Source organism: Bos mutus, chromosome 15, assembly GCF_027580195.1.
Source record: "Bos mutus isolate GX-2022 chromosome 15, NWIPB_WYAK_1.1, whole genome shotgun sequence".
Taxonomy (NCBI): domain Eukaryota; kingdom Metazoa; phylum Chordata; class Mammalia; order Artiodactyla; family Bovidae; genus Bos; species Bos mutus.
This window is the reverse complement of record NC_091631.1, coordinates 18598051-18622257: the sequence shown is the minus strand read 5'-3', so window position 1 is coordinate 18622257 and position 24207 is coordinate 18598051. Positions and strand designations below refer to the sequence as shown.

General features: G+C 35.0%; 1 protein-coding gene across 4 annotated transcripts in view; it reads left to right on the top strand.

Moving 5' to 3' along the window:
• Positions 1-22970, top strand: part of QSER1 (glutamine and serine rich 1) — an 80044-nt gene extending 57074 nt beyond the window's left edge. For all 4 annotated transcript variants that reach the window (XM_070383593.1, XM_070383594.1, XM_070383592.1 and 1 more), the window contains 8 exons: positions 319-435; positions 1033-1166; positions 2568-2785; positions 7432-7569; positions 9712-9809; positions 14586-14738; positions 17989-18084; positions 19336-22970. In XM_070383593.1, the coding sequence (XP_070239694.1) occupies positions 319-435; positions 1033-1166; positions 2568-2785; positions 7432-7569; positions 9712-9809; positions 14586-14738; positions 17989-18084; positions 19336-19476 (1095 nt within the window). In that variant the 3' untranslated portion in view covers positions 19477-22970. The remainder of the gene's footprint in view (positions 1-318; positions 436-1032; positions 1167-2567; positions 2786-7431; positions 7570-9711; positions 9810-14585; positions 14739-17988; positions 18085-19335) is intronic.
• Positions 22971-24207: the final 1237 nt, after the last annotated feature.

The following is a 24207-nucleotide window of genomic DNA, read 5'->3' as shown; positions in this document are numbered from 1 at the left end:
GCATATTTATTTCTGGTGGTTTTGAATATGTATGTACTGTATGTAATAAAATTGCAGAAACAATGTATCATTAGTGGGAAACTTTCCAATAGCTATAGAAAATGGTAGTGGGCTACTTTGTATATTTGTACTCCCTGTTTCTGGAAGAATTTAAGCAGAGACTGAATAGCTGACGTATAAGAATTACTGCGAAAGTTCAGCTAGGTAAAAGATAAAAGGTTGAACTAGGGAGTTCTTTAAGATTCCTTTCAGCTCTCAGAGTCTATAAATCTAGAATATAATGCTAGTTTTTATAAATGTCGTTAATTCTTCTTACAGGAGGCTTTAAAAACAGGAAAAGAACCCCCAGCTATTTGGAAAGTACAAAAAGCTTTATTACAGAAGTTTGTTCCTGAAATTCGAGATGGGCAAAGAGAATTTGCTGCTACAAATAGTGTAAGTAAAATGCTTGTTTACGTTAAGCTTCCTATTTTTTGACAGTGATCTTGGGTAAAATACAGAATGATACAAATTTAAATGTATTGTTTAATGTATTTATATTGAGCATCTATGATATATTAATAAGTAGCATAAAATTTTAACTATAGAGTATATGATGCTCTGATTTTAAAATAAAATTAATATATAAATACCAACTACTTAAATGGCTTAACTCTTTTTTTTTTAAATAATGGAAAGGAATTAACATTAGTGTGGGAAGAATTCTTATGGACCTAGAAACACTTAAATTGATTATTCTGCCAGTCAAATATCCTGATTTACCAAGAAAACTTACAGAATTATTCCTTTTTACATGAATAGTTGTTTAATAGCATTGAGAAAGTAAGCCTTTGGCGATTAGCCAAAGAAGACTGCATCTATGTATAGGCTTGCAGTTCAGAATGAGGCTGGGATCGTTTGTATCGAGGGTGCAATTAGCCTGGCCTGAGCTGCATTTTGAAGGATGACTTTATGACAGTCTGTCATGACAACAAGGGAATATTTTATGTACAGAATGTACAATTAAGTAATTCAAAGTGCTTCTTTCCTTAGTACCTTGGATATTTTGGAGATGCAAAGAGTAAATACAAAAGGATATATGTGAAGTTCATTGAAAACACTAACAAAAAGGAGTATGTCAGAGTGTGTTCCAAAAAGCCAAGAAATAAGCCTTCACAAACTATCAGGTATTTATTATTTTATGTAATATGTTTGTAATAATTATTGGAAAACTTGTTATTGGTGATATACAAAGAATTACATCAATTAAAGAGACTATTTTTTTCCATTATATACAAGTCTGAAAATCATTGCTTAATGTCATAAGTGATTCCTTTTGAAGTAATGAGACAGGAATTATAAAGCCTGTGGCTACCATGGTGGGGTGGATACCTTTTTCTTCCCTGAGTCCTTTTGGTGTCACCCTAGTATAGTGGAAAATAATCAGATTTACAGTCTAAAGATTTGAATCCATCTCTTTATGACCTAGATTAATATAGCATTTCTAGGGACTTCTCTGATGATCTAGAGGTTAAGATTCCATGCTTCCACTGCAAGGATTGCAGATTTGATCTCTCTCTGGTCAGGTAACTAAGATCCTGCACATGGTACAGCAAAAAAAAAAAAAATCGAAAAAAAGATAACCTTGCTTAGCTCCCTTTTTTTAACCTAAAAGTAAAATGAAAATAACAAAATGTCAAATTTAAAATGAGAAAAAACTGTTTAAGGCCTGTACATTACAACTACATTAGAATTGTCATCATATGTTAATGTGACTCTGGCTTGTCTGGAGCATGAATTTGGAAAACCATAATTTGGAAGTGATGACCCAGCCATATTCTCTTTAATGATATTCTCAATCTAGTGCTCAGAAGATCTAGTTAATGAAGATTCCAGCTTATTGGACACAGCCACTTTATCTCTATGATGGAATTTATCCTCTCCTTCAAATCTCCAAAACCAGGGCACAGCAAATCTTACTTCGGGGACTCTGGCACAGGTGCACCTGAGAATCCATATCAAAACCTGGCACCACCAGAGCCTGTGAGAGTTCTGATGTTCCAAGCTAGATGTGACTAGAAGTCCATTGGTCGTCTGCAATACAGCCTCATAGTCAGGAAAAATGAATTCATAAAGGGAAAGGAATGGAGGGAGAGAGAGAAATAATAGGGGTTGAATTAATATAGTCCCTTACTAACTGAATATGTTGAATGTCAGTGTTAAAGGGTGTATTTCAAGAGAATTTTGGAGCAGTCACCATTGGCCTTGTGTAGGGCTTAGACTTTATTTTGGAGGTATTGGTGAGGTGATTAAATTTTTTTTCACCAATGTTTCTCGATTTTCTGTTTATTTTTAATTAAATTATTTATATAAAAATTTTATTCTAAATTTTTATTTAATTATTTACTTTATTTAGCCAAGTTGTGTGTCCTGTGGGATTTTAGTTCTCCAACTAGGGTTTGAACCTGCACCCCCTGCAGTGGAGGTGCAAAGGTCTAACCATTGGACCACCAGGGAAGTCCCTCATTAATTTATTTGAATTAGGCAAGATTTCAGTGTGTTAATGAAGTCTGTTTGTAACATTGCAGAACTGTTCAGGCTAAGCCAAGTAACAGCAGTAAAACTTCTGATCCTCCAACACCAAAAACTGCAACAACAAAAGCCCCTTCCATGAAACCCAAAGTTAAACAGCTAAAAGTAAAGGCTGAGCCACCACCAAAGAAAAGGAAGAAATGGAAAGAAGAATTTTCATCATCCCAATCTGACTCATCTCCTGAGATCCACTCTAGTAGTAGTGATGATGAGGGTGAGTTCTTCATGAAATGAATACCTTGATAATTTGAGATTTGCTACATTAATGGAGAGGAGCAATGATGCTGACAATTCAAAATGTATTTATTTTTCCTTAATTAGGTAATTTAGCTACCTCATTAAGTTCTGCTTAGGCATATATTTGCCCATGACTAAGCTAAGTAACTGTGCCTTAGTTTCTCTTTTATAAAGTGAAAAGATTGAAATACGTAGCAGTTATCTAACATACTTTTTGACCTTAGAACCCTTGCACACCGTTAGAAACTGTTGAAGACACCAATGAGCATTTATGTAAGCTCTTTATATATTGAAATTAACTTCATTATAAATTAAACCTGAGACAGTTGTAAAACAGAAATGTACCAGGAAAAATCCATCAGCCATCAAACTTACTGTGTAGCATTTACAAGAAATTTTCAGCAGTTCAGTAGTCCAGGGCAGAGGCAGGAAGCTCCTACTGGTGGGCTAAATGTGATCTGCAGCCTATGCTTAATAAAGTTTTATTGGAAAACTGGGAATTATTTACATGTTTTCATAAGTTAGTTTCCCCTTACGGTGACCGATTTGAGTAGTTCTTACAGAGAGCATATGACCATTAAAGTGCCAAATATTTACCATCTGGCCCTTTACAGAAAAATACGCTGACCCCTTATTCTAATAAAGTAGTCAGAAAAACATGAAAGGATGACGGAAGGCTGTGTATGCCATGCTAAAGCTAAAAAGCTTGGGATTCTGTAAACAGAGGGGAATCCTTGGAGGGATTTAAGTAAAAAAACAAATGGTAAAATCTGAATTTTAATTATGAGACATCATCTGTCTGTTCAGTCACTCATTCGTGTCTGACTCTTTGCAGCCTCATGGACTGCAGCATGTCAGGCTTTCCTATCCATCACCAACTCCTAGAGCCTTTGAGAAATTCAAGATGTATTCTTGGCAGAACTTGAATGATGAATTGCGTTTTGGGGGTACTGTTGAGGTTGATGTCTAGGATGGTTTCTGGCATTACAAGTATCATTGCCTGGGAGCTGATCTTAGAGATTACTTGGATAGAAATAGAATTATAATAAAAATTCTTTTGTAGCAGAAGTTTGCTTTAAATGTATTATTTTAAAAAGCTACTATGAAGTTATTTAGAAATGTTTGTAAAGTATCAGAATTTGTAAAGAAATTTAGTGCTTTGAGTATGCATGGAAGGCATTATATATAATTTCACAGTTAGCATTCCTGCTTACTGTTTAGAGTAGAGAAGTTTAAGTTCTGCTTTGCACTGTTATTTATACAGCTTCCTCAGATGACAATCAAGTTGAAAATTTTCTTTCACTGATAATCTGAATTACCACTCGGTGTCACTAGTAAGCAAGCATTATTAGTGCTTCTTAAAAAGAAGGAAATACGATAATAAACATAGTTTTTAGGCTGGTGGTTTTTCAAACTATTTGTTTCAAGACTTCTTTATAATCTTCAAATGTATTGATGATTCCAAAAGACTTTGTGTGTGTATGTGTGTGTGTGTGATTTGTATCTATGTATATCACCAAGTATGAGTTAAAACAGTTTTAAAATATTTTAAATAAACCCATTATTACATAAAAGGGACTTCCCTATAGCTCAGATGGTAAAGAATCTGCCTGCAATGCAGGAGACCTGGGTTTGATTCCTGGCTCAGGAACATCCTTTGGAGAAGGAAATGGCAGTATTTCATTAACACTCCAGTATTCCTACCTGGAGAATTCCATGGACAGAGGAGCCTGGCGGGCTACAGTCCATGGGGTCGAAAAGCATCGGACACGATTAAGTGACTAATACATGTTACATATTAATGTAAGTTTTTTAAACAATTGTGTTTAATTAGATTAGGTTTTTTATTAGATGTTATTTTGGTTAAAGTATGTGAAGAAGACCTGGACTCACGTTAGGTATGTAGTTAGGAAAGAGGAGTATTTTGATTACTTTTTCAGATAATCATGGATATTTTTCTCTGATACTCAAAGGATTTTATTTTGTAAACTTGACAAGTGGTAGTTTCTTCAACTTTTCATGCTTGTTACGTTAAAATCTGTTTTACTCTTTGAAGTATCTTTCATCCATGAATAACTTTATAACATTTTTTTGGCCATGTGAAAATAAATATTTGTTAGCTCATTGATATTTTTTTTTTTCATTTTTTCCCCACATTTTAAAATGTGGCAAAATATATATAATATAAAACTTGCCACTTTTAACCATTTTTAAGTGTACAATTCAGCAGCATTAATTATATTCACAACTGTTGCGCAACCTCACAGCTATTTACAAAACTGCTTAATCACTCTAAATAGAAACATTGTAACCATTAGGTAATAATTCCCCATTCTCCCTTTCCCCCAGCTGCTGATGATCTCTAATCTATTTTCTGTCTCCATGAATTTGCCTCCTCTTCACGTCTCATATAAGAGTGGCTTATTTCACTTAGCATAATGTTTTTAAAGTTCGTCCATGTTATATAACATATGTTAGAACTTTTTAGTTTTTATGACTGAATGCAATTCCATTATAAGTTTATCCATTGTATGCCCTTATCTTTTTATTCTATTGATAGACACTTGGGTTACTTCCACATTTTGGCTGTTGTAAATAATGCTGCAGTGAACATTGGCATACAAATATCTGTTAAGTTTGTGTCCTGGTTTTCCAATTATTTGTATACCTAAGAGTGGAATTGCTGAGTCATATATTTTATATATTTAGCTTTTTGAGGAACTGCCTAACTGATTTCCACAGTGATTATACTATTTTACATTCCCACTAACAACGCATAGGTTTCCATTTTCTTCACATCCTCACCAACCCTTGTTATATTTTGTGTCATGATTATAGGTATTTTAGTAGGTGTAAAGTGATATCTCATTGTGGTTTTGATTTGTATTTTCCTAATGACCAGTGATGTTGAACATCTTTTCAAGATTTGAAAATATTTTCTCCCATTCTGTAGGTTGATACTTTACTTTTTTTTTTAAGTATATGTGCTGTGGAGGTGAGCCCTGTATTTCAGTTTTTGATAATGTTCTTTGATGCACAAAATTCAAAATTCTGATGAAGCCAAATTTATCTGTTTTTTTTCATTGCTGTTGTTTTTAGTGTCATATTTGTAATCCATTGCCAAATCCTAGGTCATGAAAATTTATCCCTGCGTTTTCTTCATAAGAGCCTTATGGTTTTAGTTTTTACATTTACATAATAAATTTTTGCAGTATTAAAAATAACATTTTTAATATTACCACTAATTTCATCAATGAAGTCTTGAAATGGTCGTCAGGCTCACAATGGTGGAAATAAGTTTTCCGAAATTCTAATTTTCACTTAGAACCTCAGTTTTTATCATTGGCAGCAAATACTGTCAGCTGTTTTCCTGTAGTGACAGGTTCACTTCTTTAAGAAAATGTCTGCCAAATACTGAACAGGGGTAGGGTATCTGTTATTTTTTAAGTAAAAATGGTATTCCCGTGGAGAAGGTGGCTGGTTGATCAAACAATTGAATGGGTGCTCTTCCTGGAGATGACTGTCATACATCATAGCAGAGGTGCTTTATGTATACCTCTCATTTCATCACACAGAGTTTTAAGACATTTACTCAAGAGTAAAGACTTAATACAATTAAATTTTTACTGCTTCTTCAAGGATTATTCTTAAGTGAAATCAGTGTTGGGGTTTTTTTCCTTCAAATTCATGACCGTTAGATGACAGTCATGGCAGAGTACATGGCCACTAGTACAGTTTGGGGTCAGTGTCTTGGTTCATGCTAGCAAAGGCCCACAGCAGTTTTACCCAGCATTACTTTTACAAATGTCAACAGAGTGACAAAGGTATATAACATCTTAATGTTATTAGGAAAACAGTTTGACATCAGACACCCCAACACCCCTGAAAGGGTTGTTGGGGAAACCCCAAAGGGTTCGGACCAAACTCTTAAGAACCCCTGTTAAAGGTTGTGATGATGGTTCTACATTTGAATACAAAAGTAAAACTTAAGACTCTTCTCTAATCTTGCAGTACTTACCATTGAATTTGAGTGAAATTTTTTTATACAGATTGTGTTTACATTAAACATTTTTTAAATATGTCTTGACTCTAGACCAGAATTTTATAGTAATTTAAGTGTAGAAATAAAAAGAAGAGATATGTATATGTTAACTCATACATTAGGTATTTTATGGTTTCTTTACTAATTAAATACTAGAAAAACCATCCAATTTTGAAGTAGCATGACCTCGCAGTGGATGTCTGGTAGGGCCAGGGGAGGGGAAACAGGTCCCTACAGGACAGATGTTTCCAAATGTTGGGCTGGTGTTGGACTTCAGAGGCACCTGGGAACTTTTTAAAAAGTGTAGTATTTAAGCTTCATTACCACTCCAGATTCATTTTAGTAAGTCCAGCAGTCTGGGGTTTTTTGTTTTGTTTTCAAAGCTCTCCAGTGATTGTGATAGGCACAACCAGCTTTGAGAATCTCTCATTCAAAGTGTTTTTAAAAGCAGAGTGGGAGAACCTTGACTTTGAAGTTTTATCTACAACCATTTATCTTCTTGTAGGTAACTTGCTGTTGGGTAACGTGTTTTTAAGTTGTCAGAAAGGAATATTTAATATTTCCTCTTTTCTCCCTCCCAGAGTTTAATCCTCCAGCTCCTTTCGTCACTCGCTTTTTGAACACAAGAGCAATGAAGGAAACCTTTAAGAGTTACATGGAATTGCTTGTCAGCATTGCTTTGGATCCTGACACAATGCAAGCCTTAGAGAAGAGCAATGGTACAGTCTGCTAAGTAATACTTTCTTGGCAGTACTTTCCAGATCTTTCCCATTCTTCTCTGTTACTTATATGTTTAATATGTGGTTTTTGTGATATATCCTATATGTTGTCAGTAAACTGTTGATATACTGGTTCTATAAATACAGCTTTATATTTCATAGGGTCATAGCTTTTCATGAATTGCTTGAATAGTTGAACAATTTTATATTAAATATATTTTTATTGATTTCTACTCATGAGAATACTCAAGTATTCCTGCCTGGAGAGTTCCATGGACAGAGGAGCCTGGTGGGCTATAGTCCATGGGGTCAAGAAGTGTTGGACACGACTAAGTGACTAACCACCGACTAGTTTCTTTAAATCCTGGACTCTTTTTCATCCTCATAACATTTCACTAAGTATCTATATTATGTGGAAGGTCCAGATTTCAATCAGTTTTTATATTTCTGTTTTCTAATAATTGGAAAGATGAAGCATATAACAGTGGTATAAAGCTTAAATTGTATATTCATGTCCAGTAAAAGATACATCACAGAGTAAATATTTTCTAATCAGTTAGTAGTAAAACCATAAATGCCTTGAATTATATTTATTAATATTATTCCTTTTTTACTCTTTCTTTAGTAACTTTTTCTTCTGGTATAGTAGGAATGACATTGACATATGAAATAAGCTGATAATTCATATGTCTAATGTTGCTCACTAATATTTACTCTTCAGCTACTACAGCTTTCACCAGGGACAGTTAAGAGAATGAAAGGATTAATGAGCCAGTTTCCATTATCCTTCTATCAGAATGAGTTGAACAAGTGTAAGATCAAAAAGATAGTAACAATGAATAAATAGTAACAATATACTTCAACAGCAGTGCCTAATGATATAAATTGTTTTATTATTTCCATATATACTTTGACATACATAATTCCCCATAATCCCAGAACAACTTAGCCATTTTTGGAGTAAAGACAATGAGGCTCAAAAAGGTTAAGTGACTTGCTTATTAAGAGCTCACAACTTGCAAGTAGCAGAAAAAGGATGAAATCCAAAGTCTTCTAATTTCTAGTCTTGTTTTTTTGGTCATATAATCAGAAACAGTAACAAAGAGCCTGCAAATGTTTTCTCTGTCAATCAGAACTCCTTGCATCATAACATACACATTTCTTAATAGTGGTCATTTCTGGGTAGTTATATTTTAAATGATTTTTTTCCCTATTTAAAAAAATTTTTTTCTCCATTTAAAATGAAGGGTATAGATTTTAATGGTTATATTTCAAAACAATCCACAAATGTTTAAAACTTGTTTTTGTAAAATGTAAATTTTGAATAGACTTAATCACTGCTAGAAAGATAAAATGAAAGCTATCAGGTATGTTGTGGTGACTTTGAACAGCATTCCTTACTGAGGGCTTTTTCTTCAACTTGAGGAAAGTATTCTTTTACTGGTCTCTGTGCTTGTGTTTATTTTCCAGATGTAACGAGTCATTTTATTTAGCTATGGAATTAGTAACCAGATTCAGAAGGTTTATATATACATTTTCAGAAAGGTCATTAAAGATAATTAGTATTATAAAATGTTGCTATGCTGATAAATTTTTAGTAACCTAAACTATTTGCTACAGCACCAAAAGTAATTAATTAATACTCTGAATGTATTTTTTCTTCTAAAATAACTATTTGGACTCTTTCCTTGTGTATTTGAAAGTGAATTTTGACTCTCTTTTCTTGCCCCCTACTTATCCTTTGCCCCATTGTATAGTGAATTAAGAATATCATACTCAGTATTTTATTTTAAAATTTTTAATGATAATTTTATGATTTGAAATATTATTATTGTTCACTTGGTAAATGAAGTCTGGAGAGATTAGGCAGTTTGACCATTTGTTCATCAATTCTAATGCTGGGATTAAAACCCAGGACTTCTGTTCTCTCATCATAGTATGCTGCTGCTTTCTCAGTTAGCTATTGTAAACTTTTTTTTAAAGCTAACTTTTAAAAAAAACCTTGTGTGCAATATTTTTAAATCAGTACTTTACACCATGAATTTAATGTCAGTCTATTAATGTTTTGTGGAAAAGCTGTATTTCTAACAGGTTTTATGTTGATAGTTCATCCCGTTACAACAAATTCTTATCTTGTTTTAGATGAGCTACTTTTGCCTCATATGAAAAAAATAGATAGCATGCTGAATGATAACCGGAAGAGACTTCTTTTGAATCTTCATTTGGATCAGTCATTCAAGGTATTTCCTTCACATGGTTTATTAGCAAACTCAGTGGCAATTATAGTCCTTGACATAACAGGAAAGAATATTTTGGAAGCCATTCTCAGTTTTATAAAGTTGTCCACCCAACAAAAATTTGATTTTTATTCATTGTGAGTCTTGTCTGAACATGTCTTTTTACTTTATTAAGTACATTCTTAACGTTTATCATTTGTTTTTCTTTGCTTAAATTCATTTTTCAGGTTTTCATGTTCATCTTTTGTTGTTTTGTCGCTAAGTGGTGTCTGACTCTTTTGCAACCCCATAGACTGTAACCCACCAGTCTCCTCTGTTCATGGGATTTCCCAGGCAAGAATACTAGAGTGGGTTTGTCATTTCCTTCTCCAGGGGAATCTTCCCAACCCAAGGATCAAACCTGCATCTCCTGCACTGGCAGGTAGATTTTTTACCACTGAGCTGCCTGGGAAGCCCTTATATTCATGTAGTATTCCTTATATATAATATTATAATTTTCAAATGTTTTCAAAAATGCTTCCCTTAAACTACTGTATTCCAATCTTGTTTTTCTTTTAAGCCTTTTTTAAAATTTCCCATTTCATTTACACTTAGAATTGGCCATAGCGGTTATCAAAATTCCCTTTATTTGCGTGGTTTACCCAGTGTCTGATGAAAAATTGATCTTCATATAATGGTAGGAGATATTATACATCTGTTAACATATCTTGGCACTGTAAATTGGTTTTTGGTATTACCAGAAATTCAGTTAAGTCACTCAGTCATGTCCGACTCTTTGCAACCCCATGGACTGCAGCATGCCAGGCTTCCCTGCCCATCACCAACTCCTGGAGCTTGCTCAAACTCATGTCCATCAAGTCCATCTATTATCAGAAATAGAGAACAACAAAAAGCTAATCTAAACTCAGAAAATGTATCATGGAATCTACTGAGTAATCAAAACTTTTTCAACTTTTCTTATTCAAAGTGTAACATGTAGCATCTAGAATCATTTGATTACATCTAAACTCAAGAGAAGTGTTTTTTAATACATTTGTATAGCTTTTTTATAAACAGTCTTTATTTTTGGAGCAGTTTTAGGTTCACAGCAAAACTGAACAGGAAGTACAATTTCCATGTATCCCCTGCCCCCACACATGAATAATCCCCCGTTACCATCGTCTCCCACAGAATGGTACAGTGTCCCAACTGACGAACGGACACTGACACATCACGGTGACCCGAAGTCCGTGGTTTGCCTTACAGTTCATTCCTGTGCACCCATGGACCAACATACCCACTGTCATAGTACCGTACAGAGTAGTTTCAGTGCCCCCAAATCCTCTGCTTTGTCTTTTCATCCCTTTCCCTCCCCTAACCTCTGGCAATGACTGATCTTTTTACTTCTACTCCATAGTTTTACCTTTTCCAGAATGTCATATAGTTGAAATAATACGGTATGTAACTTTTTCAGGTTGGCTTCTTTCACTTCCTAATACTCATTTAAGTTTCTGCCATGTCTTTTTCATGGCTTAGTAGCTCATTTCTTTTTAGCCTGAATAATACTCCATTGTCTGAATACCCCACAGTTTATACATTCACCTACTGAAGGGCAACTTGGATGCTTCCTAGTCCTGGCAATTACTGCTGTACAGTCTCGTGTGAAGGGTTATGTGCAGACATAAGTTTTCAAGTCCTTTGGGTGATTTGTATAGCTTTCTCACATCCCTGTTTTATCTGAACTTCATGTAAAAGTGAAGATCAGTTTCATTTTAGGTAGGTGAAAATTAATGCTCTGAGATTGATTTAGAGGTTGTAGCCAGTTAGTGTGTGTGTGCTCAGTTGTGTCTGACTCTTTGCAACCCCAAGGACTGTAGCCCACCAGGCTCCTCTGTCAATGCAATTTCCCAGGCAAGAATACTAGAGCGGGTTGCCATTTCCTTTTCCAGGGGATCTTCCTGACCCAGGGATTGAACCCACATCTTTCAAATCTCCTGCATTGGCTGGCAGGCAGGTTCTTTTCCACTAGTGCCACCTGGGAAGACCTATTAGAGGTTGCTGCTGCTGCTAAGTCACTTCAGTCGTGTCCAACTCTGTGCGACCCCAGAGACGGCAGCCCCCCGGGCTCCCCCATCCCTGGGATTCTCCAGGCAAGAGCACTGGAGTGGGTTGCAGTTTCCTTTTCCAATGCACGAAAGTGAAAAGTGAAAGTGAAGTCACTTAGTAGTGTCCAACTCTTTGCAACCCCATGGACTGCAGCCAACCAGGCTCCTCCATCCATGGGATTTTCCAGGCAAGAGTACTAGAGTAGGGTGCCATTGCCTTCTCCGGATTAGAGGTTAAATGACACCAAATTCTACTAGTCATCCTATAATCTTCACTGACACACACTTCAGTTCAGTGCACTTCAGTCGCTCAGTCGTGTCCAACTCTTTGCAACCCCATGAATCGCAGCATGCCAGACCTCCCTGTCCATCACCAACTCCCTGAGTTCACTCAGACTCATGTCCATCGAGTCAGTGATGCCATCTAGCCGTCTCATCCTCTGTCTTCCCCTTCTCCTCCTGCCCCCAATTCCTCCCAGCATCAGAGTCTTTTCCAGTGAGTCAACTCTTCGCATGAGGTGGCCAAAGTACTGGAGTTTCAGCTTTAGGCATCATTCCTTCCCAGGGCTGATCTCCTTTAGAATGGACTGGTTGGATCTCCTTGCAGTCCAAGGGACTCTCAAGAGTCTTCTCCAACACCACAGTTCAAAAGCATCAATTCTTCTGCACTCAGCCTTCTTCACAGTCCAACTCTCACATCCATACATGACCACAGGAAAAACCATAGCCTTGACTAGAGGGACCTTTGTTGGCAAAATAATGTCTCTGCTTTTGAATATGCTATCTAGGTTGGTCATAACTTTCTTTCCAAGGAGTAAGCGTCTTTTAATTTCTTGGCTGCAATCACCATCTGCAGTGATTTCGGAGCCCCAAAAAATAAAGTCTGACACTGTTTCCACTGTTTCCCCATCTATTTCCCATGAAGTGATGGGACCGGGTGCCATGATCTTCATTTTATGAATATTGAGCTTTAAGCCAACTTTTTCACTCTCCACTTCCACTTTCATGGAGAGGCTTTTGAGTTCCTCTTCATTTTCTGCCATAAGGGTGGTGTCATCTGCATATCTAAGGTTATTGATATTTCTCCCAGCAATCTTGATTCCAGCTTCTGCTTCTTCCAGCCCAGCTTTTCTCATGATGTACTCTGCATAGAAGTTAAATAAGCAGGGTGACAATATCCAGCCTTGACGTACTCCTTTTCCTATTTGGAACCAGTCTGTTGTTCCATGTCCAGTTCTGACTGTTGCTTCCTGACCTGCATACAGATTTTTCAAGAGGCAGATCAGGTGGTCTGGTATTCCCATCTCTTTCAGAATTTTCCACAGTTTATTGTGATCCACACAGTCAAAGGCTTGGGCATAGTCAATAAAGCAGAAATAGATGTTTTTCTGGAACTCTCTTGCTTTTTCCATGATCCAGCGGATGTTGGCAATTTGATCTCTGGTTCCTCTGCCTTTTCTAAAACCAGCTTGCACATCAGGAAGTTCACGGTTCACATATTGCTGAAGCCTGGCTTGGAGAATTTTGAGCATTACTTTACTAGCGTGTGAGATGAGTGCAATTGTGCGGTAGTTTGAGCATTCTTTGGCATTGCCTTTCTTTGGGATTGGAATGAAAACTGACCTTTTCCAGTCCAGTGGCCACTGCTGAGTTTTCCAAATTTGCTGGCATATTGAGTGCAGCACTTTCACAGCATCATCTTTCAGGATTTGGAATAGCTCAACTGGAATTCTATCACATAAAACATTTTATTTTTAGAAATATTTACTACTATTTCCCATGATGATTTTGATAATTTTAGGAATTTTAAAGCCTTTTGAAGTTAATAGTGTTTTTTTTCTCTGAACTACATTTATTTCCAATCATCTTGAGCATCTTGTTATTAGAGAAATCATTAAATTTTCTGCTTTCATGTCCATCCCATTGTTTCTAAATTTAGAATCCATTTTTGTCTTTAAGTTCCATTTGTTATAAGGAGTAATTCTGGGTCCAGAATTTTTCAAACCTGAACGTGTTTTATATGGAAAGCACAAAAGTGTATAGTAAAAGCACAAATAATCTAAAAAAGAGATGAAGCTAGAAACTAATAGCTCATTCTGATAGAGAATGCCGAAAGTTCTGTTGTTTCTATTAAATAAAACAGTTCACGTCTACACCTTTGCTTTAAAAATTAAGTTACTTGTTTAAGAAATGTACTGTTGAGGGGTCACAGTACTAGGAAGTACTAGTGCTTGGGAACCGATACAAAATTTGGAAAAGAGTGACCTTGAAGGTTGAAACTGTTTATAAACAGTTGAAACTTACAGCTGTCCTTTCCCTTGACTTGACGCCTAAGAGACAATACTAAAAGGAACACTTCGCCTCATTCAGGAGTCCCCACAGTATCACATGCTGTGCTTAACTCAGGTTATAATGTTGGCTCATGTCCAAGGGGTGGGGAAATAGGTGCTGTGTCTTGATGGGAGGAGCTACCAAGAATTTGTGGCCACGTTTAACACCCATGTATGTTTGTGTATGTATGTAGGTATATATTGTATATATTTACCACACCCCATCAGTAACCCCCACATATATTTTTTGTGTATATATGTATATGTATGATTATACTTTTATATTAAAAAAATAAATTTTCAATAGCTGGAGGTAGTCAAGCTCATGTTGTTCTAACATCAGTTATTCTTGCTTTATTCTCAAGAATGCCTTGGAAAGTTTCCCTGAACTAACAATAATTACTCGAGACTCTAAAGCAAAAAGTGGGGGATCTGCTATGTCTAAAATCAAAATGAATGGCAAAGCTTATAATAAAAAAACTCTAAGAACTTCTAAAACAACTACTAAGTCTGCACAAGTAAGTATATATTGATTGATTGTAATTACAGATTTTTCACTTGTTAATATATATCCTAATTAAGACATTGAAACAGGCAGGTTTTTTTAATTTTAACTTTTTTAAACGATGAAAGTATGATAACATGTTTACAGGAGACTTGGAAAATACAGAACAAGGTTGCATATAGTTCTACTATATATGATAATTATTTTTTAAGTAGATAAATTAAGATTTTTAGTTGGAGTTTCAATATCAAACTCTCAAAAATTAATAGAATCAATATACAGAGAAGTAGAAGAATATAGTAGACCTGAAAAGCACTGTGAACCAATTCAACATAATTAAGATTTATTCAGTTTTCACAGAACAGAGGATACAAATTCTATACAAGTTCCCATAGGCTATAAACTAGGAGACACTGACACATATCTAGGGATATAAAACAGGGTGCAAAAATTTCATGGTCTAAAGGTATTGAAATCATACAGTTTCTATTTTATTACTGTGAAATTATGTTACAAATCAATATCAAAAGATATTTGAAAATAACCCATGTTTTTTCAAGTGCAGTGTGACATTGACTGAGAGAGATCTTCGACTTAGCCATCGAAAGTCTCAATAAAATTGGACTGAGACAACAGGAATTTGCTATATGGCTCAGGAAACTCAAACAGCGGCTCTGTATCAAACTAGGGGGGTGGTATGGGGAGAGAGATGGGAGGGAGGTTCAAAGGGGAGGGGATATATGTACACCTATGGCCAATTCATGTTGAGGTTTGACAGAAAACAACAAAATTCTGTAAGGCAATTATCCTTCAATTGCTCAAACTACCGCACAATTGCACTCATCTCATACGCTAGTAAATAATGCTCAAAATTCTCCAAGCCAGGCTTCAGCAATATGTGAACTGTGAACTTCCTGATGTGCAAGCTGGTTTTAGAAAAGGCAGAGGAACCAGAGATCAAATTGCCAACATCCGCTGGATCATGGAAGAAGCAAGAGAGTTCCAGAAAAACATCTATTTCTGCTTTATTGACTATGCCAAAGCCTTTGACTGTGTGGATCACAATGAACTGTGGAAAATTCTTCAAGAGATAGGAATACCAGACCACCTGACCTGCCTCTTGAGAAACGTATATGCAGGTCAGGAAGCAACAGTTAGAACTGGACATGGAACAACAGACTGGTTCCAAATAGGAAAAGGAGTACGTCAAGGCTGGATATTGTCACCCTGCTTATTTAACTTCTATGCAGAGTACATCATGAGAAATGCTGGGCTGGAAGAAGCACAAGCTGGAATCAAGATTGCCAGGAGAAATATCAGTAACCTCAGATATGCAGATGACACCACCCTTATGGCAGAAAGTGAAGAGGAACTAAAACGCCTCTTGATGAAAGTGAAAGTGGAGAGTGAAAAAGTTGGCTTAAAGCTCAACATTTACAAAACTAAGATCATGGCATCTGGTCCCATCACTTCATGGGAAATAGATGGGGAAACAGTGGAAACAGTGTCAGACTTTATTTTTCTGGGCTCCAAAATCACTACAGATGGTGACTGCAGCCAAGAAATTAAAAGACGCTTACTCCTTGGAAAGAAAGTTATGACCAACTTAGATAGCATATTGAAAAACAGAGACATTCCTTTGCCAACAAAGGTCTGTCTAGTCAAGGCTATGGTTTTTCCAGTGGTCATGTATGGATGTGAGAGTTGGACTGTGAAGAAAGCTGAGCGCCAAAGAATTGATGCTTTTGAACTGTGGTGTTGGAGAAGACTCTTGAGAGTCCCTTGGACTGCAAGGAGATCCAACCAGTCCATTCTGAAGGAGATCAGCCCTGGGATTTCTTTGGAAGGAATGATGCTGAAGCTGAAAGTCCAGTACTTCGGCCACCTCATGTGAAGAGTTGACTCATTGGGAAAGACTCTGATGCTGGGAGGGATTGGGGCAGGAGGAGAAGGGGACGACAGAGGATGAGATGGCTGGATGGCATCACCGACTCGATGCACATGAGTTTGGGTGAACTCCGGGAGTTGGTGATGGACAGCGAGGCCTGGTGTGCTGCAGCTCATGGGGTCGAAAAGAGTCGGACATGACTGAGCGACTGAACTGAACTGAAAACAAGCAAATATTTTACTCTGTTTTTAAATGTGGAGTGTGTTCAGGAGGAATGAGCACTTCCCTGGTGTAGGGAGCAGGGTCTCATTCTTTGTTTTTCTCCATTGCTTAGCACAGTATCTGGCATATAGTGAGTGCTCGCAAATTTTCTAAATGAGACTGATAATTATTCCATGCTTATATTTTTAATATTTTTGTATATCATTGAATATAAATGCATACAGATAAATGAGTATGCACATATTACATAAGAATCAGTATTCCATATCTGTAAAATTATTAAACTTGGAATTCGTTTATTTTCAAACATAGTCTAAATTATTTGCCATTTCAGAAAGCAGTTTAGCGACATAGCGATTACCCATCAAAAATGTGTTTTGTAGAAACATTCATAAATACATAAAACCATATGCCTTTGCTCATTGTAGACTTGTTTGTAAGAACAATTCCAAATACGTATCACCAGTGTGAGACTGACTGTAGAGCTACCCAGATAATGTAATACTGTGTACTTTTTAAAAAGAAGAGAGAGATTCAGTCTTTCAATAAAAAATTTTTTACTTCTTATAGCTTTCCAAATATAGTTCTAAGTATTAAGAATACAACAGTGAAAAATGGTCCGAAATCCTTGCCCTCAATTTCTATGAGGGAGCGAGGGCAGTGCTTAATAAATTGAAAGATATCCAAGTTTTGTTTAGGTTAAAAAAGTTATGAAAAATAGAATTGTGGAATAATATGTACAGTATGATCTCCTTCCCATTATAAAAATTAGTGTTACTAATATATGTTATACATGGGGGAAACATGGAAGAATATATTACATGCTGTTAACATTGTTTTCCTCTGAAATAAGACATTATAGAGTTCTTTTACCTTATAAGTCATCTTTTATGTTTACTGTTTAAACTTTTCTATAATGTTTAACTTTCTGGAAATAGTATACTTATATGCAGAAAAAAATAATAAAGATTTAAAAATATGATTTAAATTCTAATTCTGAATAAGCATCTTGTCCATATTAATACATATTAATACTAGCCATATAAGTCTTTTAAGATTTCCATTGAGAGTTTTGCTGTAACATTTTCATAAAAGTGTTCTTAGTTCAGATGCTCCACGAAATAAATGTGTATAAATTCTTTTCTTTTAATAGGAGTTTGCTGTTGATCCAGAGAAAATACAGTTGTATTCTTTGTATCATTCACTCCATCATTATAAATATCATGTTTATCTGATATGTAAAGATGAGGTAATTACTTTTTTTATCTTCTTAAAAAAGAAATGTATGTTTTCCTGAGGTTTAAGAAGATTGTAGCTACAATATTTTTATATGCAATTTTTAAAGGTTGCATTCCATTTACAGCTACTACAAAATATTGGCTCTATTCCCTGTGTTATACAGTATATCCTTACAGCCTATCTTGTACCCTTAGTTCATACCTTCCACTCTGACCCCTGTATTGCTCCTCCCCCCTCCCACTGGTAACCACTAGTCTGTTCCCTATATCTGTGAATCTTCTGCTTTTGTTGTTAAATGTACTAATTAGCTGTAGTATTTTTTAATGCCTTAAAGAGAATTGTTAGAAATAATTTTTAAAAATATGTGTCTATGCTCTCTCTGTTAAATGCTGTGCTCAGATTAATCTGAGGCTCATCGCTTCTCATGGGACCTGTGAGTGGTAATGTTTTTGAGCTGTTATATTCGTTTTACATTGCCATGATAAATGGCACTTTATTGCATTTTCTTCTCTCATAATGTATAATCATCCTGTTTAATTAATTCATTTCAGTCACTGCTTTGAATATCTTTGCTGTCCTCTTTATCACCAGAATGACCTTATCCCAATTAATTGCAGAGAAATGGGTGTTTTGTCCCTTGGCGTGAAGAAATGATAGTTAAAATTTAATTGTATCTTTTCAGTATCATAATTTAAGTTGCTTAGAAATTATGTATGACCATACCACTTGATGGATGGAATATAAGGATTAACCTCAGGGGTTAAATGGTTGTACACAGTAACCTTTTTTGACAAGCATTATCAGTTTTTTAATTTAAAAGGGTTAAGTTGGCTCAAAGCTGTACAATCATGAATTTTATAATGATCTGGTATGGGAAAATGTGCATAAATCTAAAATCTGTCTAGCAAAGGAGAAAGTGAATACGGTCACACAGCATATGTTGGCTATTTTTACGATGCTCTGGAATGCAGGAACTGACCCCAAAATTTGTTATTCCACTTTTAACGCAATTGGATGGAATTGAGAAGGTTTGAACCACTTCTAGCCTTCCTCCTTCCGCACTTGGAGCCGACAATGATAGGATTAGACCACTCAAATTTATTCGAGATAGTCATTCTCTGCAGATGGAATTTTTTTGAAAAATTAGTGTTTGGCAAATTTTTAAATCCTCTTTTCATTCAGGATAGAGAAACAGTGAGCCCTTGTGAAGAGCTTATAAAGTGATAAGTATAAACTAATTTGGTATTTCTTTTCATTTTAGATTTCTTCCGTGCAGAAAAAAAATGAAGATTTAGGACAGGAAGAAATTGTTCAGCTTTGTATGAAAAATGTTGAATGGGTAGAAGACCTATTTGAAAAATTTGGAGAACTTTTAAATCATGTACAGCAGAAATGTTCCTAACATTGCCACAAAAATTCCATCTATTTTCTGGCACTAATGAGATGGCAGAGGCAGGTGGTCAAAGTGGTGGTCTGGAGACCTCAGATAATTGAATGTCAAGCAGTGGTCTTGTGTAGGCACGCCTGCTTTGACCATGAACTTGCATCATGGCCTCTGCTAAAGGACAGTGGTGCTGCCAAGGAAGTCAGTCCTTTGGAAATGAACCTGAATGTCACCGTGTTTTTATCCTGATGAATGATTTTTCTATTTTGTAAACCATTGGGAAACTGAGTTTTATTTTCAGAAATGTTTTTTGACAAATGATGAAGCATGCACTAAACATAATTTTTCTTTATTGCTAGAGAGATAACACTTAAGTAACTTGATTATTTTTTTCCTGACTCTGACCAGAATGAACACCAGAATGAAAGAAAAGTGGCAGAAAGCGTATGTTTATCTTCATGTCTGACCACAAAACGGAAAGTATTGTACATTATGTAAGCAGATCTGGTGTGATATGACATTCTGTATGAGAATTTCATCAGTTTAAAAATGTAAAATTCCGAAACGGCATTCTGCTTTATGAACTTTTACTCTTAACATGTTCAGGAAACTGGATGTGGAATTGGTGCAATTCTATGACTGCTTTTTGTGTCAAATTATATGGTGATGAAAAAACAATGACATACTATTTTCCCTATCTCAAAAGAAAAGTATTTTCCTTTATACCGTTTTTCCTTTGGAAAAATTTTCAATTGTACATTTTATTTCACTAATAGTTGTATTTTTCACAAGGAAAATGTTGTGGTTATAATTATGTTTGATGTATCTGTACTACACTTTTCATTATTTTCAGTAAATCTTATTTAGTTATATGTTGAATTTCTATTGTAAATTTATCTTGAGGTAACGCTCTTTGTTTATACAGATTTACTTCAGTGTTTTCCAGAATATGCATTCAGTACTAGAATTAGTTTAGCTTTATAAATGGGGTTGTGTTAGACACTGCAGTCATTTTCTGATTCATGAAAATAAATTTCTTAGTAAACTAGCACTTGGTTAACTGATTTGTCAAGATTAAAATTAACCACATTCTACATTTTGAAGACTAAAACGTGTAATTAGACTACATGCAGTGTTAAACACAGCCGACCTGACTCTTAGAACTGGAAGTGGTAGAGTCCTCCTTTTGGTGCCTTTCCAACCTTTATACATGCTATTGTAGCTCTCTTTAGTTGGATAGCTAGTGTTTCTTCAAGTAGTTTAGCCGAGACCGTGAATGTATTAGGTTCAACATGACCTTCTGTTTTTATTTGTGTTTGCCAACAGGATGCCTTATTTGTTTGAGAAAAAATTTTTTACTAGTGTCCTTCTAAGCGATCTTCTTTTTTAGGATTCTAAAGAAGTTGTTAATCATCATACTCGTGTTTATTTTACCACCATTTAGTGCCTTAAGTCCTATCAAAAAAGCAGTGTTACTGCTCAGTGCCCAAGTAAGACATGCTTACGTGGCTATTGCTGTTGTCTTTATTTTGAGTTAACAGGCCAACTTCTTACACTTGAAACCTCAGTAAATTGGCAAAGAATTGAAGGTTGCATGTAACTTGATTTGAGAATCAAAGTAGCATTGGGTGGAAATGGAGTATTTGAGTTAAGCTTACATATTTATTTCTGACGGTTATCTTATTGAAAGCAATAATCCTTAATCTAACAATCCTTATACCTGGTGTTAGACAAGATAATCATAGAAATTCCACTCAAGAATTAAATGTTCCATTTCTGAACATTTAGGCAGCTTATTTTGAAAGCAAAAGTAACTTATTAAATTCATTTTGCCTAACTCCAATAAGAGAGAATCATCACTGAGAGCAGCATAAAATTAATTTCACTAAGTGGAGAAGAGTAGGAAGCAGCCATATTTCTTTCTGATACTGACTCTGGACAGAATTGGTTTCTTTCATTTCCAAAGTGCAGAGTAGCGAACTACATCATCTAATGTAGGATTGTAAGTACACGTCTTTATGTTACTTCCCATAGCTTATGCCTGAATCATTAATGATTTAAACATTTTTAAAAGCCATCCTGCATTTAGGTAACTCTTGAAGTACAAGTTTGAAATCACTAGCCACATTTCCTTCATCATAAGGCCCGTGGAAAACAGAGACATTCCTTGTTTCCTGTAGAAAATAATTCCATTTCTTTTTCAACTGCAGTTGCCCTTCAGCTGCTTGCAGTTGTATTCATATTAGAAAACAAGTGTTTTCATTAAACCGGAGGCCAAGTCTATGATACTGCCTGAAGGAAACTCAGTTACTTTGCACCATCTTCTCTCATTTGATCCATATAGCATAGGCAAAGACATCAAACTCAGGCCTTAGTGAAGTGGGACTGTTACTATGACATCCATACACAAGTCCTTTCTTTGTATGAAATTGAACAGATACCTAGCTGGTTAGCATTCACATTCCTTCCCAGGGAGTTTGAAATGTGTAATATAGAAATAAGCTTAGGTCGTAGATAGAGTTCAAGAGAGAAAGCACATGTTGCCACAATCCAGGAAAACGTTTTTAAGAAAGATTGGATTTTCGTACCTACAGAAACCTAGACACAATTTACTATTTTTTAAAAAATTGTTTTGTTTTGGTATTTACTCCTAGTTCAGATTAGTGGTTAGAGAAGGGGCCTCCTTATTCCCATTTTCATGACGACCTAGTTTCTACTTAATTGACCTAATGAAGTTATAAATTTATAATGACTTATGAATTATAGTAAACAATAGAAACTACCCACTTTTGTATTATACTATCAAATAGAAAACAATGATGAGATAGAAAAATCTAAATTTAAAATGGCTTAGAAAATATTCAGATTATCTTCAAATTTCTAAATTTCATCTTATTTCTAAAACAAAATTATAGGTAAAAATTATAGGTGACTCATACATCCCTTACGGTTTTTCAAAGTCTCAGTTTCCTTTTAATATATGTATTTATTTTTGTTAAAGCAGCTATTTTCCAACCTGTGACTTTGGAGATACACCCATAAAACTAATATGGCAGCAGGGTTATTGAATCAGCTTTGGGTCCCAGAAGTTGCTTCAGATGTGCACGTTGTGAATTTTATTGTATCTATAGAATATAATTTTTGTTTTAAACTGTAGTTCCATCTATTTCTCAGAAATAACTTTTCAAAGAGTGAAAAATTCCAGGATAACTACTTCTGTGTCAGTTACACTTGACACATAACTGCACAAATGAACAATGTACACTGTTAGTTGTACATTAACTTACATGTACGACTTCTGGCATCTGTGTTCACAAATGCATGTTTTCGCAAATCACCGTTATTTATAAGTGACAATAATTGAGGTTAAGGTTACAAAGAAACCTGCATTTGTAGTCCAGAGTTTTAAGTGGTCCATAATACAATGTACGGAAATGTGAAAGACAATTTTGTATATTTGTTTGTTACTAACTCAGATCATTAAAATGAAAACAATTTTTTAAACAACAAAATCAGAATGTTCTGGGGTTTGGTTCTTTTGTTTTTAAGAGTTGAAAACTGATGTGTTATTCATGTATCATCGTGTTATAGATTGAGTACACATTATGAAGTCCTAAATAATTAGGTGCAAATGGTAAAGGGCCCACCCATTATTTTCTCAAATGATTGACTCAGTATTTGAAGAATTATTCAGCTTCAGCTGACAATATCAGAAAGTACTTAGGATTTTCTGTGTTGAGATTTGACTCTTAGCCTTTCTCCTTCTATAAAGAAGTATAAATTCTGTAATTTCTAAGTTTTATTTGAAAACAATGCATAGCTAAAAGCAATTGCTATTATCCAGATACTTTTAATTATCTATGTAAACTGTTGAGTAGGTAAAAAAGGATTTTGTCTTGACTGATCCTTTACTTTTCAAAATAATAATATTTTGCCTTTACTTTTATGTAAATATTTTAAAATGTTAAGTATTTCAATGAAAAACATTGTCAGCATATTTGCTAGGTTTTAATTAGTTTTGATTATAAAGCACTTTTCATTCCTTGGTTTATTTTACACAGTACAGAAATAAGACTTTATCAAAAAAGTTTTAGATGTGTCTGACTCTTTGCAACTCCATTGACTGCTGCACCCATCTTTTTAAAGATACACTTTATATCTCAGAGAAGCTCTCTTAAACTCAGTTATTTAAGGTCACCTTCTCAAGGAAAATGTGAAAGAGGATACTTCTTTGTACACACAAAAAATGAAGAACATGAAAAATATATTTTAAAAAGATATAAATCACTCTCTACTTAATCTTGACATCAGCCTAAAACATATTCTTAATTTTCAGTATGGGCTGGATCACAGGATTTCAGCCTTTATGGCATTGTCCCTTTTCGGTGGTATGGCTTTAAGTAAATTCCTAAATTTCAGAGACACTCATGTTTAAATAAAAATCGAAAGACACATTCCTAAGTGAAACAAATTATCTGGATTATTGATCAACTTAGGTTATGTATGTATCTTTCTTAGGTTAGCATGAATAATTTAGAACTGACTGGTTTCAAATGAAAGGAAGATACAATTACCTATTAGCCTATTGTTAAGCCTTATCTATTTTGTGATGTTAATCAGTAGTTAAAAAATTGTAAGAATAGCTTATGTTTTACTTAATTTACCTATGATATATAGTATATTGTTTTCCCTCAAATACAGATTTTATTTTGCTCCTTACAGTGTTTAAAATAAGGCAAAAATGAAAAT